The sequence below is a fragment of the Aethina tumida genome, chromosome 5 (assembly GCF_024364675.1).
Source record: "Aethina tumida isolate Nest 87 chromosome 5, icAetTumi1.1, whole genome shotgun sequence".
Lineage (NCBI taxonomy): Eukaryota > Metazoa > Arthropoda > Insecta > Coleoptera > Nitidulidae > Aethina > Aethina tumida.
The window spans coordinates 19,491,945-19,517,240 of record NC_065439.1 but is presented as its reverse complement, the minus strand read 5'-3'; the positions used below and the strand labels follow the sequence as shown (position 1 = coordinate 19,517,240).

The 25,296-nt window shown below is 25.9% G+C and overlaps 1 protein-coding gene and 1 long non-coding RNA gene across 2 annotated transcripts in view; both read right to left on the bottom strand.

The window, feature by feature from the left end:
* Positions 1-25,296, bottom strand: part of LOC109596199 (MAP kinase-interacting serine/threonine-protein kinase 1-like) — a 67,314-nt gene that overhangs the window by 26,439 nt on the left and 15,579 nt on the right. Inside the window, exon 2 of the mRNA XM_020011696.2 lies at positions 2,853-2,889. Within this exon, the coding sequence (XP_019867255.2) occupies positions 2,853-2,889 (37 nt within the window). The remainder of the gene's footprint in view (positions 1-2,852; positions 2,890-25,296) is intronic.
* Positions 12,721-13,573, bottom strand: LOC126265628 (uncharacterized). The gene is made up of 2 exons (XR_007548131.1): positions 13,029-13,573; positions 12,721-12,880 (listed from the first exon to the last, which is right to left on the bottom strand). It is a non-coding gene; the product is annotated as an uncharacterized LOC126265628 (long non-coding RNA).

The window sequence follows — 25,296 nt, the reverse complement described above, 5'->3', positions numbered from 1 at the left end:
ATTATCGCACGCGAATTCGACCTAACTTAAGTCACATGTCGAGGTGTTTATGCGCTGGCAATTTTTCCTGAATATCAACGATCGCTACACACGTAAAAATAATGTTTTCGATTGAACAGCGTAATTTTTTATTCTGTAACGTGAACATTTTTACGCAAATCCTCATGTAAACAAAACAATTTGAAGATTAATTTGTTGAACATGAAAATAACCTTTCACAAAAAATAAATTATAAAGGACTTTCATGATAAATAAATGAACTTATCTAAAGTTGGTTGTTTATAAATAAATATTACCATGTAGATTAAATAATTAATTCTGGTTTTAAACTTATTAAACAAAATAAAAATTATAATATTCTATATTTTTGCTGTAAACTCATACATTTTTCAATAAAAATATTAAAAATACCTTTATTTTATTTTTATGTAGTTTTATTTTAAAACAATAAATATATAAAAATATAAATATCCATGGTCATATCTGTTGTTTTATGATGGTGAATGAAACAAACGAAACGAAACAATTTTGCAAACCGGAAACGTCAATTAAACGCTGATGTCTGTTATTGAAACTGGATGCAGCCAATCTTTGTCTTTCACCTGGTTTAATCAATATTTACGCATCAATTACGACGTTTGCAATAGTTTCTCTCGTTTCACAATGCAGCTCCCTTAAAATATTGAATGGAAACGGAAACAATTGTTATTCTGAATCTAATCTATTCTAGAATGTTCGTGCTAATCAACACAGCAACAATTACATACATAAGTGCATTAATATATAATTATTATGCATTATATAATATAATGAACATATTAGAATATTATTAGATGCAATTAATGTTGGAAATTGAACATAAATTGTTGTACAAAAAATGTTAAAATATATATTTTTAAGGACAAATGAAATGAATTTACGCATTCTAGCGTAAAATTAATGAAAAAAAACTTTAGATCCTCGATCCTTGAGATTGGTTATCGGTTCGTCCCAGTTCTGGGGCGCACAACGTTGTCACTAAAAATAAAACGGGAAAAACGTTGTGCAACTGGTCATTCCCGAGATGACTGACCTACCTGGCAGTAAAATGCGTGTATTTTTAATTACGAGGGCACTTCCAAAGATCTAACAAAGAAGACACATAAAAAGTCTTTATTTTCTCTATATAGTCCTCTTTTAACTTACTTTTTCTAAACGATATTCAATAGCTTTGGGGTATCGAGTGTTGTAGTGAGAAACGTCGAGCTTTTTAAAATAACCATCAACTGCAAAGAGTGTTTCCTATGGTTGATAAAACCTTTACAAGTTTAGGAATAGAAATAGAAGGAGGTGGAACTAAATCTGGTGAATAGGATGCTTGTGGGAGCAATTCCAATTTTAATTTATCCAATGTTAGAAGTCTACCCACAAATTAGATTTTCACGACATTATATTTGTTCAATTATGAACAAACGAAGCATCCATCTCGTGCACAGCTTTTTCAAGTACAAATTTGTTGTCAATTTCTATGTGTCAGATCATATATTTTTTAGTGGTCCAAAAACCATTTTGTGAAGTTTTTTAACAATTTCTGATTTGGTCTAATCATTTGGTCATCCAATGGACTGTAAAACATCATTTGAATTATTGGTTGAACTGATATCTTTCGAATGAAAGTATCGAATCAAATAACGATGATCAAATTTTAAAATAAATACTATGTAGACCTTAAAACTTTACACTTAAACGTTTTAAGATTGAAACTAATCATCAAACAGAGATTTGATAAGTATAGATATCCAAGTACCATACAATCATGGTCATACCTCTGTTCCAACATAGACTTCCATGTGTTTATACACATTGAAATTTGTATTCACTAAGTTTGTTCTATCTCTGAAAGTCCGAGTTGCGCAGAATGTCAAAATTGAATGAACATAATTCCTAAGTTAAACGTTGAAAATAGTAAGTGTAGTATGTAGATGAGTCTGTGCTATGTCAAAATCAAAATATCTTACATTTTAAATGAAATATTATAAAATATTTGACAAACCAATTTTTTTCCAAATATACCAGGTGCCAACGATTCATCAGGCAAAGCATAACTTCTAGGACACTCGGTAAATCAAAATGAGATCTGCTATACGTAAATGGTATGGAGAGAGGAGAGTTTTCACATATTTTTCAGTTTTCAGTCACTTCCGGTTCACCGGAAATGGTTCCGTTTTCCAATTTTTAAAAGGAATACCCTGTATATTTTCACATTTTTGGATTTCATCCAATTGAAGTAGTACACATCATGTTTTTAATATATTTTAATAAGTTGCTATAATTATATGTAAAATGTAAAATACGTCAAGTCGGGTACTTCTCGGACAACCCCCGTATTTGGACCAGGAATCGTACAAGAGACAATCGAAACTTAATATTTACGAAATAATTTCATATCTAGGTTTTAAGTACATGTCTAGGTTACAGTACATACGTGTCTGGATCAGCCGACGAATATATAAAAATAGTTAACACTTCCTATATTAACTTTTAAGTGCAAGTAATCTAATCGCATCCATAAATTAACAACAAAATATTATTATTAACTGGTCTAGTCACGTTTTAATAATCAACCACATACAAATTCACTCTAATATAAACAAAAATCAATCGATAAAACTGAAGTGTTTTTAATAGAGGACTTTTTTATTAATCACAAAAACATTAAATTAAAAACAAGTGATAAAAAATTAAAAATATTACGTTATAAGTAACATGATTGCCCCGTATGTTTGTGAGGCGTCCAAAATCCAATATTTATTACAATTAGATAATAAGTATTATGTTTTGAATTTTTTCATAGATAAATCCACAAAACTTACCCGAATCGCCCAATTCGTCGAAGTTGCTGTCTGCCTCCTGTAAATAAAAATAAACAATAAATATTGATATAAATAATGAATAATTTCCCCTTTTGAAATTCGCAATGACACGTTTATCTACGAGTGTATACAAATAAGTCCTTATCGACGATCCAAAGGCACACGAAACTGATTAAAAACTTACATCATGAAAATTAATTTCTTATCGGCATTAATTAATGTATTTTTGTTTGTTAATTTGGAATTTCGAATGATGTTGGTGCCGCAAAAATTGCAAGTGAACAATGATAATGCTAATGCTATTTGGAGAATGTTTTTTCGGAAAATTTTCATTATCGTTGTGCCCGAGATAAACGTTGCTCAAATCACTGTTTGAACATGTGTATTTTCGAAGAAAGGTTCTTTACAGAAAATGTACTACAGAGGTATTGTACTTTGCATAAAATTAACATTTTTATGAATTTTAAGAAAAAATATTTTTTTCCTCTTAAATTAATTATTATTAATGTTGTAAATGTAAATAATAGCAAAAAATTCGCAAGTAAATAAAGTAAAAAAATAATTATTATGGTTATGTTAATTATTGATAATTGACTTTTAATTTTTTATATAAACAGAATTAAAAATTTGAACAATTTCCTTAATAATTTAATAAAAAAATTATTTGTATATAATTAGATAAATAGAATAAAATGTGTGTTCTATTTCAAATTTATTTATAATTATTTATTTGAAAATTATTATAATAAGAAAATGATTCATTTATAATATTATTTATAATCAATTTTGCTTATTTTTATAAAGAAAATGAAATATTTAAACAATTTACTGAATTTTTATAATAAAATGTGATATTTATGAAAATAAAATTGAATATAATTTTTAGAAATATTTCTTGTAAAAAAGTTTTTACAAGAAATATTTAAGAAAAAAATAAATTAAATGTTTACAGCCAGTTTTTAATTTTTGACATAATTTATTACAAACAGAAATTAATGATTTATTACAATTTATTTTTGAGAAAGAGATTTATTGTAAATAATATTGGTTTTTATAATAAAATTTAATTAAAAACATTAAAGTTTTTTGTAAGTAGATAAATTAATTTAAAAATTTAATGAAAAATGAATGAAGATATCTAATATAGTTAAAATATAATATTAATAATTTTAATAAATTATAAAGTGATTTGTAATGCACAATTAATTTTCTTACCTAAAGATACTTAAAATACAATATATTAAAATAAAATATTATTTTATATTAATTACGAAATTAAAAATTGAATATATTTTTTTTATTTAAAAATTATTTCTTGTAAAAAAAGATTTTTCAACAAAATTTAATAGACAATATTAGAAAAAGTATTAATAAAAAATGTGACCAATAATTATTGTTAAATGAAATTTATTTATTTATTTAAAATAGGTAAAATATATTAAATTTAAAAAATGAATTAACAAAAAAATTATTCTTTTCAAATTGTGTACATTGTTTTAATATTTATGAAAAACTAAATTAAATGTTTTTTCGTCTATTTTTAATTGATGATTTATTACAATTTATATTTGAGATGTGAGATTTATTGTAAAAAATTTTAGTAAAAAAATTTTGTTTTATGTTAAAAACAATATTTCTTGTGAAGATTAGTTTTTATAAGTAAATTTAATAAAAAGCGTTAGAAAATAAATTTAAATGAGTGAAATTAAATATTTCAAATAAAATTTATTTGAACAACGATAATATCGGTAAAATATTTATATTATAATTTTAATAAATAATGTGATTTTCTTCCGTTTTTTAATATACATAATATTTAATTTACTCTTTTGAAAATACCGAAAATGTTATTAAAAAAATATATTCAACTTACTGATTTTATATTTATAATTATAAATTTTAATTTTTTTCCAGCTTTTCAGAAAAAATATTTATTCCCTTAAAGTCTATTTAATTTAAATGTTAATGTTGCTTACTGCCTTTTATTAAATTAAATTGATTGATAACATAATTTTAAATAATTTCAATAAATTGAAAATATGTTTGTGTTTGTTATTAATTAATTTTTAATTCAAGCTATTGTATTATTTTTATTAGTGATATATTTCCATTTTATTCTACTTGTGAAATACTCTATAACAAAAATATATATTTTTTATATTTCTTTAGGGTAATTCGGGCTTGTTGAACATGAAAATCATTTTTATTTTTCCCCCTTCAACTAGATTTGTATTTTTCGGTTTATAATTTAACTTTATACACCGTCTGGGACCAACAGAGAAATTATATTTTGTGGGTAAATCCAACGGCGCCTAATTAATTTCGAGAGGAATGAAAATAACTGAATTACATAGAACAGTAGAAAATTCCAATTTCATACAACTTTTGCCTATTTTCCGTTACTCTCGCATTTGATTTTTTTTAATTATAAATAATTCCAACTTTCCAAACTCAAAATTTTTAATCAATTTATTCAATTAAAAGTATATCCAGCCATGGTAGACCATGATCGAATAAGCATTAAAGTTTGTTGGATGAAATATGAAAAAATACAGCAAATAAACTGAAATTTTCAAATCATAACATTTTAATTTTTTATCTGATCTTGGTTTAATAGGGTTTTAAATACAAAATTCAAAATATTGAATTATTAATAGTAAAAAGAAATGATATCATTTTTAAACCAAATTCTATGGATAAAAATATCTTATTTCTCAATTAAAACGTTTTAATTCAGAAAATTTACACCACAGAAAATTTGAAAGTAATAACGTGAAAGTAAGGTGAATTTAAACGAAAATTACAGAGTTTAATTGGAAACTTTAATTATACATAATTATATTTTATTAAATATCACACAAAAATTGTAAAAATGCCATTTTAACCATATTTATTAAACATTATTTACATTTTCTGAACTCACGAAATTAATTTAAAAAAATACCCGCCTTCCGAAGGGCAGAATCCAATTATTTCAAATTTCCCACATGAAATCACAAAAGATCTAACCTTAAATTTTAATTAGCACCGCGAGCAATTAATCCGGTGATTCTGACTCACCGTACATTTTTTTTTTTTCGTTTGACCGAGTTCGACTGCACGGCTAGATAAAACTTATTTATAAGTTTCATTTGTCCAATTTATCATTATTTATGCAACGTCGATTTGTTACATAATGTATAATTCAGTGGCGAGTCAATAACCCACGTACCTTGAATGTCGGGTAAACAAATCGCTCTTTTCGATCGTAAAAAAAAATTATGCGCAATTAGATTAGTTGTTTGTAGTTGAAAATTTTCTCCGGTTTGTGTCATCACCCGACGGTGGGTTTAATTAAAGTTGCCACGATGAGGAGGCATTTTATTTACAGGAATTAAGTGATCCGGTTCTTTAAAGCACTTACTTATACACACAGATATGACGGAGTATTAATATGAGTACTTCGAAATGAAGGATACGATATACTCCTTTCATATAGGAGTATTTCGTCATCAAAGAAGGGATGCCTTCCAAAGGATATTGAAGGAACTTAAAGTTCAGCTCGTGTGCTACTTCAAAGTAATTAGGATGACACTGCTGAGAGAATCCTCAATAATAAACCGCAAGATGATCTTTTAAGGACAAGCCAGTCAGATTCTATAAACCAATTGGGGATATGATGGTGCTTTTGGTCAAAGTAAAAGTTTTTAAACGATAGTTTAACATGCAGTTCATTCATGACATCTGTAAATCCTCTAAATAATAACCTACAAATAGATGACCTAACCTATCAGATTTTGCAGAAGCCTTCAATTTCAGTTTATGAAAGAAATGGCAAATATAATTTGTTGTGAAAAAGAAAAGAAGATGAAGGAATTGGGAACCTGAATAAAACAGCCATAAAACTTTACGACGAAACTCGAATTAAAGCATAAAATTATATTTAACATGTTGGAAAGGAAACGGCTAGTAACTGAAAGACTTGCTTCATTGTCATGTTTTATATGTGTGGGAACATGAATTAAATACCCTCTACACATACTCTCACACTCATAAATGAAGAACCCACAAAATTCGACATGTCCCTATTAAAAGTGCGAATTAAATTTATGGAGTCTCATCTACATACAAATTCACTTCGTCCAAACATTGATCAAGTGAAATATAAAACAAAATCGATGAGTTCGGAAGATGCATTTTTAATAAACATTGATTACGTGACCATTAAAATACAGTTCAAAGACCAAGCTACCTCAGAGACCATAGTTGATGAATTACTGGAAGCAACGGAAGGGAGACTTGTCTTCCAGCTCTTCCAAGGAGCTAACAACAGATAATTGGATGAATAGAAGGTATGATTACTAAGCTGTGTATCCACTGAGTCTTAAGATCTGCGAATGGTTCTATTGTGTTGAAATTATGATTCTGTTGGTCATACACAACAAATAGTCTGTGTTGAATTTCTTAGCACCTTCTGTATGTCCTAAAATATTGAATCCGGTGGCTCAAAGTGACAATACTTCTCACGTGCAGAAACAAGATCAGTTAGAATGATACAAATTTAGGCAGTGTTGATGGAGAACAAAACATTATTAGCTGGCTGAACAGCAACAAAAAGTGCTTCCAACCTGGAAAGATCACCATAATACAGGAAAAATATGAAGAAGCTAAACATTTACTATGAAGTTAGATATGAAAAACAATATGTAATTATAGGTAAAATATATTTATTATAAAAAATGTGTTTTAATTATTATTGAAGAAAGAGACAGGAGAGTCAAGTCAAATTCTTTTAATAATGATAATAATTGTTTAAATACATAAAGAATTAAGAAAATTAAAGATCTTTAGATTCCTTTCAGTAAGGAGAATCAAAAACGTCCAGAAACTTCGTTCAATCCATGAAAAAAGAAGTCTCACGCAACCAGAACTACCACTTCAAAAATTCAAAATCAGATAAATCATCATACATGAGGCTTCAGAGTCTAACAAATCGAAGAAACGTTGACCTGTGTCACTAACATCTAAATACAGACGGTTAACACTTTTCATAGAGTTACAAGAAGCAACCTCAGCGACTGATTTAAGTTTCAGAATGGAACTTTAAACAATCACCTTCTAGCTCTTTCGCATTCAAAACATTTTATTGCCAAAACACAGTTCAAAGACCAAACTATCCCAGAGACCATAGTTGATGGATTTCTGGAAGCAACGGAAGGGAGGCCCGTCTTCCAGCTCTTCCAAGGAGCTAATAACAGATAATTGGATGAAGAGAGATTACTAAGCTGTGTATCCACTGAGTCTTGACCGTAAGATCTGCGAATGGTTTTATTGTGTTGAAATTATGATTCTGTTGGTCATACACAACAAATAGTCTATGCTGAATTCCTTAGCACCTCGTGTGTGTCCCAAAATATTGAATCCAATGGCTCAAGGTGACAATACTTCTCACGTGCAGAAACAAAATCAATCAGATTGATACAAATTTAGGCAGTGTTGATGCTGAACAAAACATTATTAGCTGGATTTCCAGTTGAAACTTTCAGTGAGGAACTTCAGAAACACTTAAATAAGGATTAAAAGCGGTGTAAGATAAAATGAAAGAATGCAGCTGAACAGCAACAAAAAGTGCTTTCAACCTGGAAAGATCACCACAATACAGGAAAAAATATGAAGAAGCTAAACATTTACTATGAAGTTAGATATGAAAAACAATATGTAATTATAGGTAAAATATATTTATTAAAGAAAATGTGTTTTAATTATTATTGAATAAAGAGACAGGAGAGTCAAGTTTACATAATTCTTTTAATAATGATAATAATTGTTTAAATACATAAAGAATTAAGAAAATTAAAGATCTTTAGATTCCCTTCAGTGAGGAGTATCACAATTTAACAGTCCAACAAGGATTGGAAGAGTTCATTCAAAGTATTCTTTAATTAATTTAGACGTGTGTTTCGGATCGTTATCGTGCTGAAAGGTTCACTTTTAACTCATATTATTATCGGCAAATGGAAGCATATGATTCTCCAGAATGTAACAGTAAACGAAACGATCCATTATCCCGTCTATTTTAACCAACGAGCCCATGTCAAAACCAGAGAACATTCCCAAACCATAACGCCTCCTCCACTATGCTTCACAGTATGGTGGAGGAGTTTTCTGTTGCCAATCTGTCCAGTTCTCATGTTCTCTTGCAAAAAGTGGTCTCGCTGCCCTTTTTTGTCTGAAATAGAGGGCTCTTTTACTGATTTTCTACCATAGAGACCAGCTTCTTTTAGTCTTTGCTTTATGGTATTCACACTGACACACTTATTTCGTTTATTTCTTGATTTATGCGGGATGCAGTGATACTCAGTTAGTCTTATATTTTTTACCACTTTTGGGAACTCTCTCCGTTATATTCCTTCTGTTAAAATTGGAAATCGTCCTCGAAATGATTGATTTGATTAAATTTAAATCGTCGTATTTTACTCTGCTTTTTACCATTCCTGAACTTTTCTACAATTTGTTTAATTTGTATCGATAAATGGGCTCATCTAGGTATCCTGCTTGAAATAACAAGTTATATACAAACTACGTACGAAATATTTTGACACTAAATTAAAAAGAATCGTTCTTTTAATAAAATGAATGTGTTTGTAAATATTTTTTATTTTAGACACAAAAAATAACAATTCGGCAGACATGCCAAATTTTCCGCGTGGCATCGTGCATTTTTGCGTTTATTTTTCGCCAGAAAGTATCGAAAATAAACCCGGTTTTATCGATCGAGAGACAAAAAGTATCGGATATAGTTACAAAGCGTCCGAAATTGTTGCAGCAGCCCCAAATAACTGGCCACCCACGCACGCATATTTGTGTACGTTGTAAATTCGAACGAATTTTCCAGTCGAAGAAATTACTATTCGATTTGCATATGCAACATATTTATTTTTATCAAGTTGTTTATGTTTTACAAGTCACATGAATAACATGGAAATTGAATTTGCAAAGCAATTACCCACGGAACCTTGAATTTTTATTCGACGAAGAATGCGAATGAGGAAAAATCGTTCACAAATTAGCACGTACGGACTGGTTAAAGTTTTTTCTAAATCTAATATGCAACCGATAATCTGCCGTGCATAAAACACGGTGTTCTGATGTAATGCCCAATTATATTCCCTCATGTAAACACGATCATAACTCGGGAGTCTGGCTAGCACAAATACAGTTTATTGATCTCCAATTAACTGATGAAAAACTGTATTTGCTTTAGTTTTTTGCACGTACATTAGAAAAGGTGGACAAACAGAAACCACTTCTAAATGTCACAAGTTGGGCGAAATGGGAACATTTTCTTTATTTAGTTCCATTTCGCTTGCAAATCGACCGGAATTATTATTTAAATACCATGTCTACATTAAACTTGTGTCTAGTTGCAATAAATTAGTCTTCTAACGTGCTTATTTATATATATTATAAATGTTGAATTAATTAATTGTTACAAATTGTTGAAGAAATATTTGCCAGATTAGAATCAACCAGTATCAGTTTCTCAATTAACTGTTTACAATTTTAAATTAATTTAAATAATATGTAAAAATATAATAAAATAAAAATTTATTGTTAGGAAGAAATAAAATAAAGTAATTTTTTATTACGGTAAATTAATCGAAAAAATTATTGTTTTTGACCACAAACGTGTAAAAATATTTAATTTCAAATAAAATTTATTTATGCTTTAGTCAAAGTTTTTATTTTAATGTTTGGGAAAATATTTTAAGAATTAGTAAACTGTATATTTTTCTAAACAACTTTGCTCATCAGCAATTTTTGTACTTAGATAATTATTATCTTTTAAGAAATATTTTGATCAATTTTTGGGAATTATTTTTATTTTTACAGAAAATTTTTAGAAAAAAAATGTTTCTCAAAATAGCTTATGTGAGACAGCTTAATGTCCTGGATGATTTTTATAAAAAAATATGAACAATAATTAAATTAAAAATACTTTGTTCAGGGCTTTGTCTTTTAAATTATTATGTATAATTTAATATAGTTAAATAGTATATTAAACATTATTTTATTTATTTAGTTTTTTCGCAACTAATTAATTATTTTTATATAAAAAAAATGAAAAATTGTTTTGTTTTCAGACGGCCAGAAATAAATTTCTTGGATATTTTTTGTATTAAATAATATTTTTTAAAATATTAAAAATTCATCATGGAAATATATGTCAAATATTATAAAAAAAATTGAAAATATATAGTTTCCAGAAGGCCTGAGAGAAATTTCTTGGACAATTCAAAAATTATTTTTAAAATATGATAAATTTGTCTTGAAATATGTTTTAATTTTCAGAGAATATTTATTTGCTTTAGAAGTTTTTCTTCACATAAATTTTTTTTGTCCAATAAATATTTTGAACTTTGTTTTTGGATAAAAACATTTTTTATTTTTTTTCAGAATTAATTTATGATTTATGAATTAATTGAAAATGTTCATAAAAAATAAATTTGTTATGAAATATAAATTATTTCATTTTTTTTTTAATAAAAATATTAAACAAAAAATGTCAATATTTTGAATAAAGAACTTGTTTAAATAAATAAATATATAAATAAATGTTAAATAAAAAAATGAAATATTTATCATATTAAGGTTAAATTATATAAATCAAAAATATATTTTGCAAATTAACTTTTATTTTTTTTTTTTTTAAATATATTTAATAAAATAAAAAATATGATTTTATTTATATATGTAGATATATATATATATATATATATAGAGTAAGATTTAGAGATTTTAATCTTTATAAATTATTATTTTGTTTTTGTTAATTTTCTTATTTAATTTTTTAAATATAATAAGTATAAATTTTATTTTATTTTTAAATTTTGTAAAAATTTTGAACAAAAATTATGTCAAATATTTTGAGTAAAGAGCTCCTTTAAATAAATAGATAAATAAACAATTGAAAATATATATAATATATGAAAAATTAAAATAATTATTGTAAAAAATTATATTTAATAAAATAAAAAATATGAGATTATTGACATATAAAGGACCATAATACATATTAAAATATAATTTATTTTTCAAAAAAAAAAGTTAATCAAAAGAATAGTTTTTACCAATTATTTATAATTTATTATTTTGATAAAAAATTTATTTTGTTTGAAATAATTTTTTTGGACAATTTTCATATTTATAAATTTATCATGAAAATTTTATATATTTTCAAAAGATTATTTGCTTTGGAAAATTTGTTCCATATAAATGTTTTGAAATAAGATATTTTATACCGACAAAGGAACAAAAATTTTGACATTTTTAGATTTTCCAAAAATATTCTTTTCAATCTTCAGATTTTTTTTATAAAGAAAAACTACAAAAATGGAGTTTTGCAGATCATAGTGTAAATGCTGTAAACCCAATTATTTGGATAATTTCTTTAACAAAATTTTTGTTAAAAAATTATGAGAAATATTTCAGTAAATTAATCAGTAATACGTATTTTAAAATAAAAAAATATTCATTTCATTATATTATAAATAAACTTAGATAATTTTTTGTTTAAAAAATATTTAAAACATTATATTTTCACCTATTAACTTTTTTATGACCTTTATTTTTGTCAAAAAATATTTCACTTTCTGTAAATATGTAAACAAAAAAACTTATTACTCATTCATACTTTTCTTATACTAAGTTATATAATCTATTATAATTCAATTTTCTTTGTAAATTTTTAAGTAAGCTATTAATAATAATAAAATATTGTATTGATTTTAAATAAATTAAAAATACTTAAAAATACAAAAAAAATTCATTGAAGAATAAAAACTGGGGAATTTGACAATTTACAGGAATATTTGAAAGAATACACGTATTAATTAAAAAAATACTTTAATTTCTTTTTTTCATTTTTCTTTATTCTTAGTTTATAAAATATTTTGGGTAAGTGTCTTTTAGACTGTTTTGTGTTAAAAAGGAAAAACTAATTCCTTAAGATGCTCCACACAAAGCCTTGAACTTTCTTCACTATATTACTGAAAAACACGAAACGAATTTAAAATTTAATAAAAACACTCATGTAAATACAAATTTTAAGAGAAATTCTTATGTTAATTTAACCTTTTTACTTGTTTCTTAAACTCATCTATTTGCACATTTACTTCAGTGCATTCTTCCACTTACTTTATAGATTTCACAACATTCATACGTTTTAAATACGCAAACAACTAATGTAAAATTTCTAAATAATTTTTTATCTCAATTGTCCTTGTAAATTTTCAGATAGTACTGCAAATATTAGTTCAACGGACTGGACCACTCAGAGTGTAACACAAAAACAATATTGTTGTAGGTTTACCGGCAAAATCATGTTGTCGTTTCATGCTTTCTGATTACCGCACTGATTAGCAACTGTTACCTAATTCACAAAAGTGCAAGACGCACACGGGATGTGTCCTGTCGAATTATCAACCGCAAAACAACATTTCCTGCGGTCAGGATTGCTGCTAACATTAGCAGTCCGTGCGGCTTTACGAATTCGTTCCGACGCTGCGCCATCGTTTGGAAACCGATCATTTTTAACATGAAATATTCCACGGGCGATAAAACCGGAGTGCATTTAACTCTGCAGATGTCCAGGTTCTTGGCACCACGTCCTTTCACTCGCCGCGCTGTTTTTTTTTTATGGCGTTTTCCACGCCACTGAGAAACGTAACCTTGGCCTCTTACCAAACAAACAACATCACCTGGCCTTGAACGCACTATTTCGGCGATAAAACGCCTCGATGTTGCCGATTTTTTCATCGTCGTGGGTCCAAACCTCCGCCGACGACCACCCCCCAACCCCCAAACACGCCACAACCATTAAGTTTGCTTGTACGTTCAACGGTGGTTGGTGATCGATTGGTTCGATTGGTGCCAGGTGACGGTGAACCAACATGCGGAACTCGAAGTGGAGGCGACAACGCCGCCGCCACCGTCAACAATGTCATTAATATTGGCAAAAATTCTGCGCAATTTCGGCGACTGAACAAAACAATTCGTTTCCGGCTCCTCCTGGGATGACGCAACTGGTACACAATTTCTTCCATCGGCAGGTGGAAGTTGTAAACGTGTGAAAATGTGAAAAACATGTTTATCTTAATGACACGAAAATAAGCATTGACACGAATCTGTTAAGTTATTAAGTTACGTTTTTTTATCATAATTAATATGTTTGTTATGTAACTTATTTACTATTGTTCATGGCCGTACTATTAACTTTCTTTCGATCGAAGTTTTATTAATAGATACGCGTTTGGAATTTATATTGGTGTTTTGGATACTGCGGATTTTTCCTTTATTTTTAAAAATTTCGCCACACCTCTGCTTAACATCCTCAATGATTGTTTATACATTATTTAAATCTAAATAAATACAGTTCTGTTCTTAGTAAATTTTAACGGTTAAATAACATTGAAAATATTAAGAAAACCAGGTAATATTGGACGATTTAAAAAAAATGTAAAATTGGATAATTTGAATATCAAAAAATAGTCTCAGTCCAGTCTTATCGTCAACTAAAATTAAAGCTAGTATTCAGGAAATTAGTCCATGGACTGTAATGACAAGATTATGAAGTTATGGAAGTTTATTTGACTAAAAATCTGCAAAAAATTCCTGCATTTTGGTAAGAATGTGAAGGCCCAATTTTGATTTCCTCACACTTATGTATTGTGGACGAGTGTGATGAATCTAGAAATAATTTACTTTAAAATGACAGTACTGTTTATATTAAAACATCCTAGTCTAAATGTCTGTTATACCCATTGTGAAACACGGAGGTGATTCAATTATGTCATGGAGATACATCTCTGCTTCTGCATATACAGAAAAAATATTAGGTTATAATTTGTTCTATACATTGAAGATATAATGGTTTTAAGAAATGTGTTTAATTATGATAATGATTCCAAATCCAAAAATGTGGCCTATGTTTCATATTATTTCATATTATATTATTTCGATTTATTTAATACTATTTTATATTATACATTTTATTTCATATTATCTCAGATTATGTCAGATTATTTCATATTACTGTAAGAGGAGAAAAAATGTCACCAAAGTTTTTTGTCAATATGGCAAAATTAATTGTTCTTATATATGTTACTAGCCCACATTAGATTTAACGTACTAAGAAGCAGCGTTCCTCTCATCATAAAATGTTATTTCATATTTCATGTTATTTCATATTTATATCATATTTCATATTTCATATTTCATATTCCATATTTCATATTTCATATTTCATATTTCATATTTCATATTTCATATTTCATATTTCATATTTCATATTTCATATTTCATATTTCATATTTCATATTTCATATTTCATATTTCATATTTCATATTTCATATTTCATATTTCATATTTCATATTTCATATTTCATATTTCATATTTCATATTTCATATTTCATATTTCATATTTCATATTTCATATTTCATATTTCATATTTCATATTTCATATTTCATATTTCATATTTCATATTTCATATTTCATATTTCATATTTCATATTTCATATTTCATATTTCATATTATTTCATATTTCATATTATTTCATATTTCATATTATTTCATATTTCATATTATTTCATATTTCATATTATTTCATATTTCATATTATTTCATATTTCATATTATTTCATATTTCATATTATTTCATATTTCATATTATTTCATATTTCATATTATTTCATATTTCATATTATTTCATATTTCATATTATTTCATATTTCATATTATTTCATATTTCATATTATTTCATATTTCATATTATTTCATATTTCATATTATTTCATATTTCATATTATTTCATATTTCATATTATTTCATATTTCATATTATTTCATATTTCATATTATTTCATATTTCATATTATTTCATATTTCATATTATTTCATATTTCATATTATTTCATATATCATATTATTTCATATATCATATTATTTCATATATCATATTATTTCATATTATTTCATATTTCATATTATTTCATATTTCATATTATTTCATATTTCATATTATTTCACATTTCATATTGTTTCATATTTCATATTATTACATATTTCATATTATTTCATATTTCATATTATTTCATATTTCATATTATTTCATATTTCATATTATTTCATATATCATATTATTTCATATATCATATTATTTCATATTATTTCATATTTCATATTATTTCATATTTCATATTATTTCATATTTCATATTATTTCATATTTCATATTATTTCATATTTCATATTATTTCATATTTCATATTATTTCACATTTCATATTGTTTCATATTTCATATTATTACATATTTCATATTATTTCATATTTCATATTATTTCATATTTCATATTATTTCACATTTCATATTATTGCATATTTCATATTATTTCATATTTCATATTATTCCATATTTCATATTATTTCATATTTCACAATACTTCGTATTTCACATTATTTCGTATTTCAGATTATTTCGTATTTCATATTTCATATTATTTCATATTTCATTTTATTTCATATTTCATATTATTTCATATTTCATATTATTTCTTATTTCATATTATTTCATATTTCATATTATTTCATATTATTTCGTATTTCATATTTCATATTATTTCATATTTCATATTATTTCGTATTTCATATTTCATATTATTTTATATTATTTCATATTTCATTTTATTTCATATTTCATATTATTTCATATTTCATATTATTTCATATTTCATATTATTTCATATTTCATATTATTTCATATTTCATATTATTTCATTTCATATTATCTCATATTTCATATTATTTCATATTTCATATTATTTCATTTCATATTATTTCATATTTCATATTATTTCATATTTCATATTATTTCGTATTTCATATTTCATATTTCATATTATTTCATATTTCATATTATTTTGTATTTCATATTATTTCGTATTTCATATTTCATATTTCATATTATTTCATATTTATTTCATATTTAGTTGTACAATCTTATAATCTTAATGTAAAACATTTTTCGTGATACATAATGGGTCGAGGTATTGAAATTCGACCACATATGATAAATAATAAATATATAAATTAAGTATTGATGATATTATTTATATAATAAAAAAATTAGATTGTAAAATACACTATAAAATATTAGTAAAATATATAACCTTATAGAAGGTTGCAATAATAATGACAACTACTGTAGAAGATAGAAAAAGAAAACTTATCTTCCATCATTTTAAATGTTTAACCTGTTATTTTACGAGATACTGTAGGAATAGCATTAAAAATAAAAATATGTCAAATGTTTTTAATTTTCCTACTAAGTTAATGAGTCACGTTTCATTCTCTATACTAATTCACAGATTAGCAGTTTTTGAGTTGTGACCGACGATCTCTATCATTTAGCCACCCGGTATATAATTACTAGTTTATTTGATGACTTGCAATCTTGGTGAGTCAAATTTTTTCTGGCAAGTCATGATTTGTCTATACTTAGACTTTTTTTGGCATATTAGACAATATTTAAAACTATATATTCCATATTTTCATTCAAAAATAAATATATTAAAAAAATTGAATTATTTTCAAACGGGGGAATTAATAGATTGTGCTAAAAACAAATTGAAAAGTTTCACCACACCTTTGCTTAACCTCTCTTCCAATTAATAACACGAAATTTAAATCTGAGTAAACAAATCGGCTCATTAATCGTCTAGATTTGCCTTCACACATTATTCGAATGGTAGTAAACATCGACGGAAAAAACATCCAGACGCATCAATGCGCCCAGTCACGTAGCGCTTTGTTTTCCTCCCGAATCACGAGGTTGCCTCATCCCAACCCGATTTGCTCTCATTTCAAAACGACGTGTGATCCCGTCAAACTCCAAGATTATGCCTCTTGTTGATTCGCACGGAAACCGGGTTTAATTGGAGGCCGCAACGCAACGGGGTAGGTAGCACACGTTAACTAGGTCAGGGACTGCAGTTCGCTTGAGCTTCCACAAAAGCTTTACCCGTTTTTATTATGGATACGACTTCAATTGTATTTAATTGTGTTACAGTTTCGTAACAGATAATGACAGTGTTAGTTGATTAAGTAATAGAACAAAAGAGAAGAAAAACTGATATAAATGTGGGACTGCTAAATTATTGGTTTGTGCTATGCACTGGAGAAATTTGAATTGTTTCGTAATGTTAATTAAATGAGAGCAATTCAGTGAGTAACAAATTGTTTAACTTGTACAGATGCAAGTAGAATATTTTTAAGTTGAAATATTTAATCTTATTGATTTGACTGTAGAATTATTGCTAATCGGAAAAAAATTGTATTGTTTCAAGATGATAGTTAAATGAGAATATTTTAGCTGATATTAATTGTTCAAACACAAAAATGTCATTTATATTAAAATATTTTTAAGTTATAAATGATATCTAAGAATTTTTATTTATTTATTGGTTAAAAATAAATATGAATAACAAAATGTTTAATTGAATTGATGATTTTAATTACCAGATTCAAAAATATTTTTCATATTAGGATATTTTAAAAATCATTAAAGATATCTAAGATTTTGAATATTTTTTCTTTAAAAAATAAATAAAAATATTAAAATTTCTTATTTATTTTTAGTCTATGCAAAAAGGAATTTTGCAATTGTTGTGTGATGCTAATTAAAAGGAACATTTAGTGAGTCATAGATGATTTTAATTGTATAACGTAAATAATTTGCATATCACCTTATTTCTAGGAAATATTAAAATTTTATGTTCGATATTACAAAATTATAATGCTATTCACCGTTATTATCATAAAATTATAATTTTAAAAATGTAATGAGAAAAACAACAGCTTCAAAATGTCTTTTTTATTAGAATATTTTTTAAATTATTTATTTATTAAAAATAAATATAATTATTAAAAATTTATGTATGCAATTATTAGTTGACATTAACATATATAGAAAACAATTAATTCTTTCTTAAATTAAATGAAATTTTAGGTGATTTTAATTGTCCAAACTAAAAAATTTCATTCATATTAGAATTATTTTATTTATTTGTTAAAGAAAAAATTATACGATTTTAACTGTTCAGGCACAAAAATATGTAAAATTCTTTATTTATTTATATATTTATTTGTTAAAAATAAATAGGAATATTTAATATTTTAATTTATTTTCAGACTACAATATTGTGGATATTAAATTGGAACAATTTTGATTGTTTCATGATAATCATTAAATAAAAAAAATTAATAATTTAATCATTAAATAAAAAAATTGAATAATTTAATTTAGACTATGAACTTCAATTTAGAGTAACCACAAAAAATTGGATTATTTCAAGATCATAATTAAATGAAAACAAATCAGCTGATTTTAATTGCTAAGACACAATAGTATCTAAGACTTTTTGTTTATTTATTTATACATTTATTTGTTTAGAAAAATATGTTGTAGAAACAGGAAAAATTGGACTGTTTCATTATATTGATTAAATGAAAACATTTTCAAAGATTTTAATTGTTTAGATTCAAAAAAGTCTTTCGTTTTAAATAAATTTCAAACTATATATGATATACAAGATTTTTTTATTTTTTTGGTAAAAAATAAATTGAAATATTGAAATTTATTTATTCTGAGAATGTGCAATTAACTAAATTATTTCATGATGCTGATTGAATAAAAACATTTTAAATATTATTTAAATTTATTATATATTATACCATAGTTTAAGTTAAATGGTATAATTTCATAATGATTAAATGGAAACATTTTTGAAAATATTAAAAAGTAATAATTAGTTAATTTATTTTCTGATGTAAATATTTATTATAAACGGAAAAAATTGCATTGCTTCTTGACAGTAATTAAATGAGAACATTTTACATAATTTTAATTGTACATCCATATATGACATCTAAATATAAATATAAATTATATTAATATATATTTGTTAGTTAGAAATAAATAGAAATATTAAAATTTTTAATTTATTCTTAAACTACGGAATTATGCTAAAAAGAAATTAACTTTTTTGCATAATGCTAATCAAATTGAACAGTTAGTGAGTCATAGATGATTTTAATTGTGTAGACTCATAAATAATTTGTATGTTAGCATTGTTTGAAGAAATATTAAAATTTAATGTCCGATTTTAGAAAATATTAAGTGCAATTCACCATTATTATCACAAAACTATGATTTTAAAAATGTGATGATGTGAAAAAACAGAACTATTACATGTAAACAATATATTTTTATCTGTCTAATCTGTTAACTTGAAAAACCAGTCTAGTAATTTCATCTTTATAGTCTGTTATGATTTACTTTTGATTAGTTAAGTTTAAATGTAAATTATTTACACTCTACACATATCTTTACGAGTTCTACAAAATACATGTGTTTTTTATACTAAGAATCTGTAACATATTAACGGAAAAAAACATTCACTAATTTATTTCTGATTCGCTCCACTTTTTTTGTATGTATTTCCTTAACTGTTTTCCGAAACATTTATTTCACATTAAATTTATTTTATATCTAGTTGGAAAGTTGACTTTTACTTTTACGAGTAAAATTATTAATATTTTCGTACGTTAATTTACGTTTATGCCTAACAATTTTTCCAAAATTTATTCAAGCAACAAACAACATACATATTCAAGCCGTGAATAAAAATTAAATTATCCTTGACATTGTTTTTGAAAATATGATATAAGACACAATTGTAACGGCAATACGAATTGCCTATTTTCAGACGGACCTAAGCAGAATATACTGACACCACTTGTCTCAAGTGGCCGTAAATTAATATACCGAGTCCACACCAGCGGCGTATCTTCGCCTCGTCTTTCCAGCTGCATCTAAAATATAATATAAACCAGAAAACGTGTTCGTATTAACATTATTAATATTACGCCGTCGAAAATTTTTGAAGGAAACGACAATAAACGTGTATTTTAAATTTTGTGGGTCGAAAACATGTTGTTTCAACAAGATAAAATTACAAAACAGAACAAACAATGCGCAATTTCACATGACCTTCGTCTTTTTCTTCGTTCCTCAATTTCTATAAATACAATCGAATGTTCCAGTGCGAAACCAGAGGTCACATGTTTTCAAATTTAAAAATAAAATATAAAAATCTTCTTTCGTCGATTTTACCAAGTGATCTTAATCACTCATGTACATTTCCACAACCCTAACTGACCTTTTAAATACACATTGATGATGTATGGCTTTGTGAGCTTTAGACACAGGTTGAAGTTAATAAAATGTCTGTTACTTACAGACTGAAATTAGCTTCATGTTAGTTAATTAAGTGGTTATACAGTTAACTCTCAATATTTCTGGTATTCTTGGCCATAGAAAAAGTATATAATTCCGTTTGTTTTATAAGCTTTTCTAAACACAAGTTTCAACTAAACTCTTGTGACTAAAAAACAGTTTTATTTATTTTATACTATTTTTTAATCCCATCTTTAAAACTTTATGTACATTTTTATAACCCTTAAGTAACTTTTTAAATATTCATTGACAAGTTAGGGCTTTGTAAGCTTTAGATACATGTTGAAGTGATCAGGATGATTGTTTACTCTCATGCCTAAAATACAGATTTTAAAACTTATTTTGTAATATACATACTATTTTCTAATTTCATCTTTCAAACACCATTTATTATGTACATTTTCAGAACCCTTAAGTGTCCTTAAATACACATTGGCAAGTTAGGGCTTTGTAAGCTTTAGACACAGGTTGAAGTTATGATTGTTTACTCACAGACTGAAGTAAGTTTCATGTTAGTTGTTAATTAAATGATAGTATAGTTAACTGTCAATATTTCTGATATTCTTGATCATAGAAAAAAATTTAGAATTTAGTTCGTTCTATAAACTCCTCTGGACACAAGTTTTAATTAAAGTCTCGTGCCTAAAATATAGTTTTTAAAACTTATTGTATAATATATCTACTATCTTCTAATCCCAACTTTAAAACATCATTTATTTATACATTTTTACAAATCTAAGTGACCTTTTAAATATCCACTGATGATTTTATATGCTTTGGACATAGCCTGAAGTTAACAGAGTGACTGTTCACTCTCAGGCTAAAGTTAGCTTCATGTTAATTGTTAAGTGATAGAATAGTTAACACTCAATATCTCTGGTATTCTTGGTCGCAGGAAAAATATAGAATACAGTTCGATCTATAAACTTTTCTGGACACAAGTTTTAATTAGTCTCCTGATTAAAATACAGTTTTAAAAATTTATTTTGTAATATACCTACTATTTCCTAATTCCAACTTTAAAACACCATTTATTATGTACGTTTTCAGAACTCTTAAATGTCCTTTTAAATACACATTGACCTATTGTGAATTTGTAGGCTTTAGACACAGGTTGAAGTTATGATTGTTTAGGATTCAGTTCGTTGTATAAACTTTTCTGGATACATGTTTTAACTAAACTCTCATGCCTAAAATACATATTTTAAAACTTATTTTATAATATACATACTATTTTCTAATTCCATCTTTCAAACACCATTTATTATAAACATTTTCAGAATCCTTAAGTCACATTTTAAATACACATTGACAAGTTAGGGCTTTGTAAGCTTTAGACACAGGTTGAAGTTATGATTGTTTACTCACAGACTGAAGTAAGTTTCATGTTAGTTGTTAATTAAATGATAATATAGTTAACTTTCAATATTTCTGATATTCTTGGTCATAGAAAAAATTTAGAATTTAGTTCGTTCTATAAACTATTCTGGACACAAGTTTTAATTAAAGTCTCGTGCCTAAAATATAGTTTTTAAAACTTATTTTATAATATATCGACAATTTTCTAATCCCAACTTTAAAACACCATTTATTTATACATTTTTACAAATCTAAGTGACCTTTTATATATACACTGATGATTTTATATGCTTTGGACTTAGCCTGAAGTTAACAGAGTGACTGTTCACTCTCAGGCTAAAGTTAGCTTCATGTTAATTGTTAAGTGATAGAATAGTTAACACTCAATATCTCTGGTATTCTTGGACGCAGGAAAAATATAGAATACAGTTCGATCTATAAACTTTTCTGGACACGATTTTTAATTAGTCTCCTGATTAAAATACAGTTTTAAAAATTTATTTTGTAATATACCTACTATTTCCTAATTCCAACTTTAAAACACCATTTATTATGTACGTTTTAAGAACCCTTAAATGTCCTTTTAAATACACATTGACCTGTTGTGAATTTGTAGGCTTTAGACACAGGTTGAAGTTATGATTGTTTAGGATTCAGTTCGTTGTATAAACTTTTCTGAATACATGTTTTAACTAAACTCTCATGCCTAAAATACATATTTTAAAACTTATTTTATAATATACATACTATTTTCTAATTCCATCTTTCAAACACCATTTATTATAAACATTTTCAGAATCCTTAAGTCACATTTTAAATACACATTGACAAGTTAGGGCTTTGTAAGCTTTAGACACGGGTTGAAGTTATGATTGTTTACTCACAGACTGAAGTAAGTTTCATGTTAGTTGTTAATTAAATGATAGTATAGTTAACTTTCAATATTTCTGATATTCTTGGTCATAGAAAAAATTTAGAATTTAGTTCGTTCTATAAACTATTCTGGACACAAGTTTTAATTAAAGCCTCGTGTCTAAAATACAGTTTTTAAAACTTATTTTATAATATATCTACTATTTTCTAATCCCAACTTTAAAACACCATTTATTTGTACATTTTTACAAATCTAAGTGACCTTTTAAATATACCCTGATGATTTTAAATGCTTTAGACATAGCCTGAAGTTAACAGAGTGACTGTTCACTCACAGGCTGAAGTTAGCTTCATGTTAATTGTTAAATGATAGAATAGTTAACACTCAATATCTCTGGTATTCTTAGTCGCAGAAAAAATATAGAATACAGTTCGTTCTATAAACTTTTCTGGACACAAATTTTAATTAGTCTCGTCATTAAAATACAGTTATAAAAACTTATTTTGTAATATACCTAGTATTTCCTAATTTTAACTTTAAAACACCATTTATTATGTACGTTTTCAGAACTCTTAAATGTCCTTTTAAATACACATTGACCTGTTGTGAATTTGTAGGCTTTAGACACAGGTTGAAGTTATGATTGTTTAGGATTCAGTTCGTTGTATAAACTTTTCAAAATACACGTTTTAACTAAACTCTCATGCCTAAAATACATATTTTAAAATTTATTTTATAATATACATACTATTTTCTAACTCCATCTTTCAAACACCATTTATTATGAACATTTTCAGAACTCTTAAATGTCCTTTTAAATACACATTGACCTGTTGTGAATTTGTAGGCTTTAGACACAGGTTGAAGTTATGATTGTTTAGGATTCAGTTCGTTGTATAAACTTTTCAAAATACATGTTTTAACTAAACTCTCATGCCTAAAATACATATTTTAAAATTTATTTTATAATATACATACTATTTTCTAACTCCATCTTTCAAACACCATTTATTATGAACATTTTCAGAACCCTTAAGTGACATTTTAAATACACTTTGACAAGTTAGGGCTTTGTAAGCTTTAGACACAGGTTGAAGTTATTATTGTTTACTTACAGACTGAAGTAAGTTTCATGTTAGTTATTAATTACATGATAGTATGGTTAACTGTCAATATTCTTGGTTGTAGAAAAAATTTGGAATTCAATTCGTTCTATAAACTCTTCTGGACACAAGTTTTAATTAAAATCTTGTGCCTAAAATACAGTTTTTAAAACTTATTTTATAATATATCTACTATCTTTTGATCCCAACATTAAAACACCATTTATTTATACATTTTTACAAATCTAAGTGACCTTTCAAATATACACTGATGATTTTATACGCTTTAGACATAGCTTGAAGTTAACAGAGTGACTGTTCACTCACAGGCTGAAGTTAGCTTCATGTTAATTGTTAATTAAAAGATAATACAGTCAATTTGTCGTGACCTTCGAGTTTTTCTTCGTTCATCAATTTCTATAAATACAATCGAACGTTCCAGTATGAAATCTCAGATGACATGTTTTCAAACTCAAAAATAAAATATACGTTTCTTCATTCGTCAAGTTTACCAAGTGCAGAGTTACTCTTAATCACTTAAGTCTTGAATGAAAAGATAATTCGTTCATTATTTAGTTGTTTGTGCGACTGCAATAAAATGTAATCCTTTAAAAATGGTATTGCCAAGTTGAATACACCGACATTGCAACATCGGCTAATGCAAATACGTCACGTAATATCCACTAGTAACAATTTCAGGCCAACGTACTCTGCAAGTTCGTTACATGTTGGGAAACATTTTCCGATTAAGTCATCCATTAAAAATGCTTTTT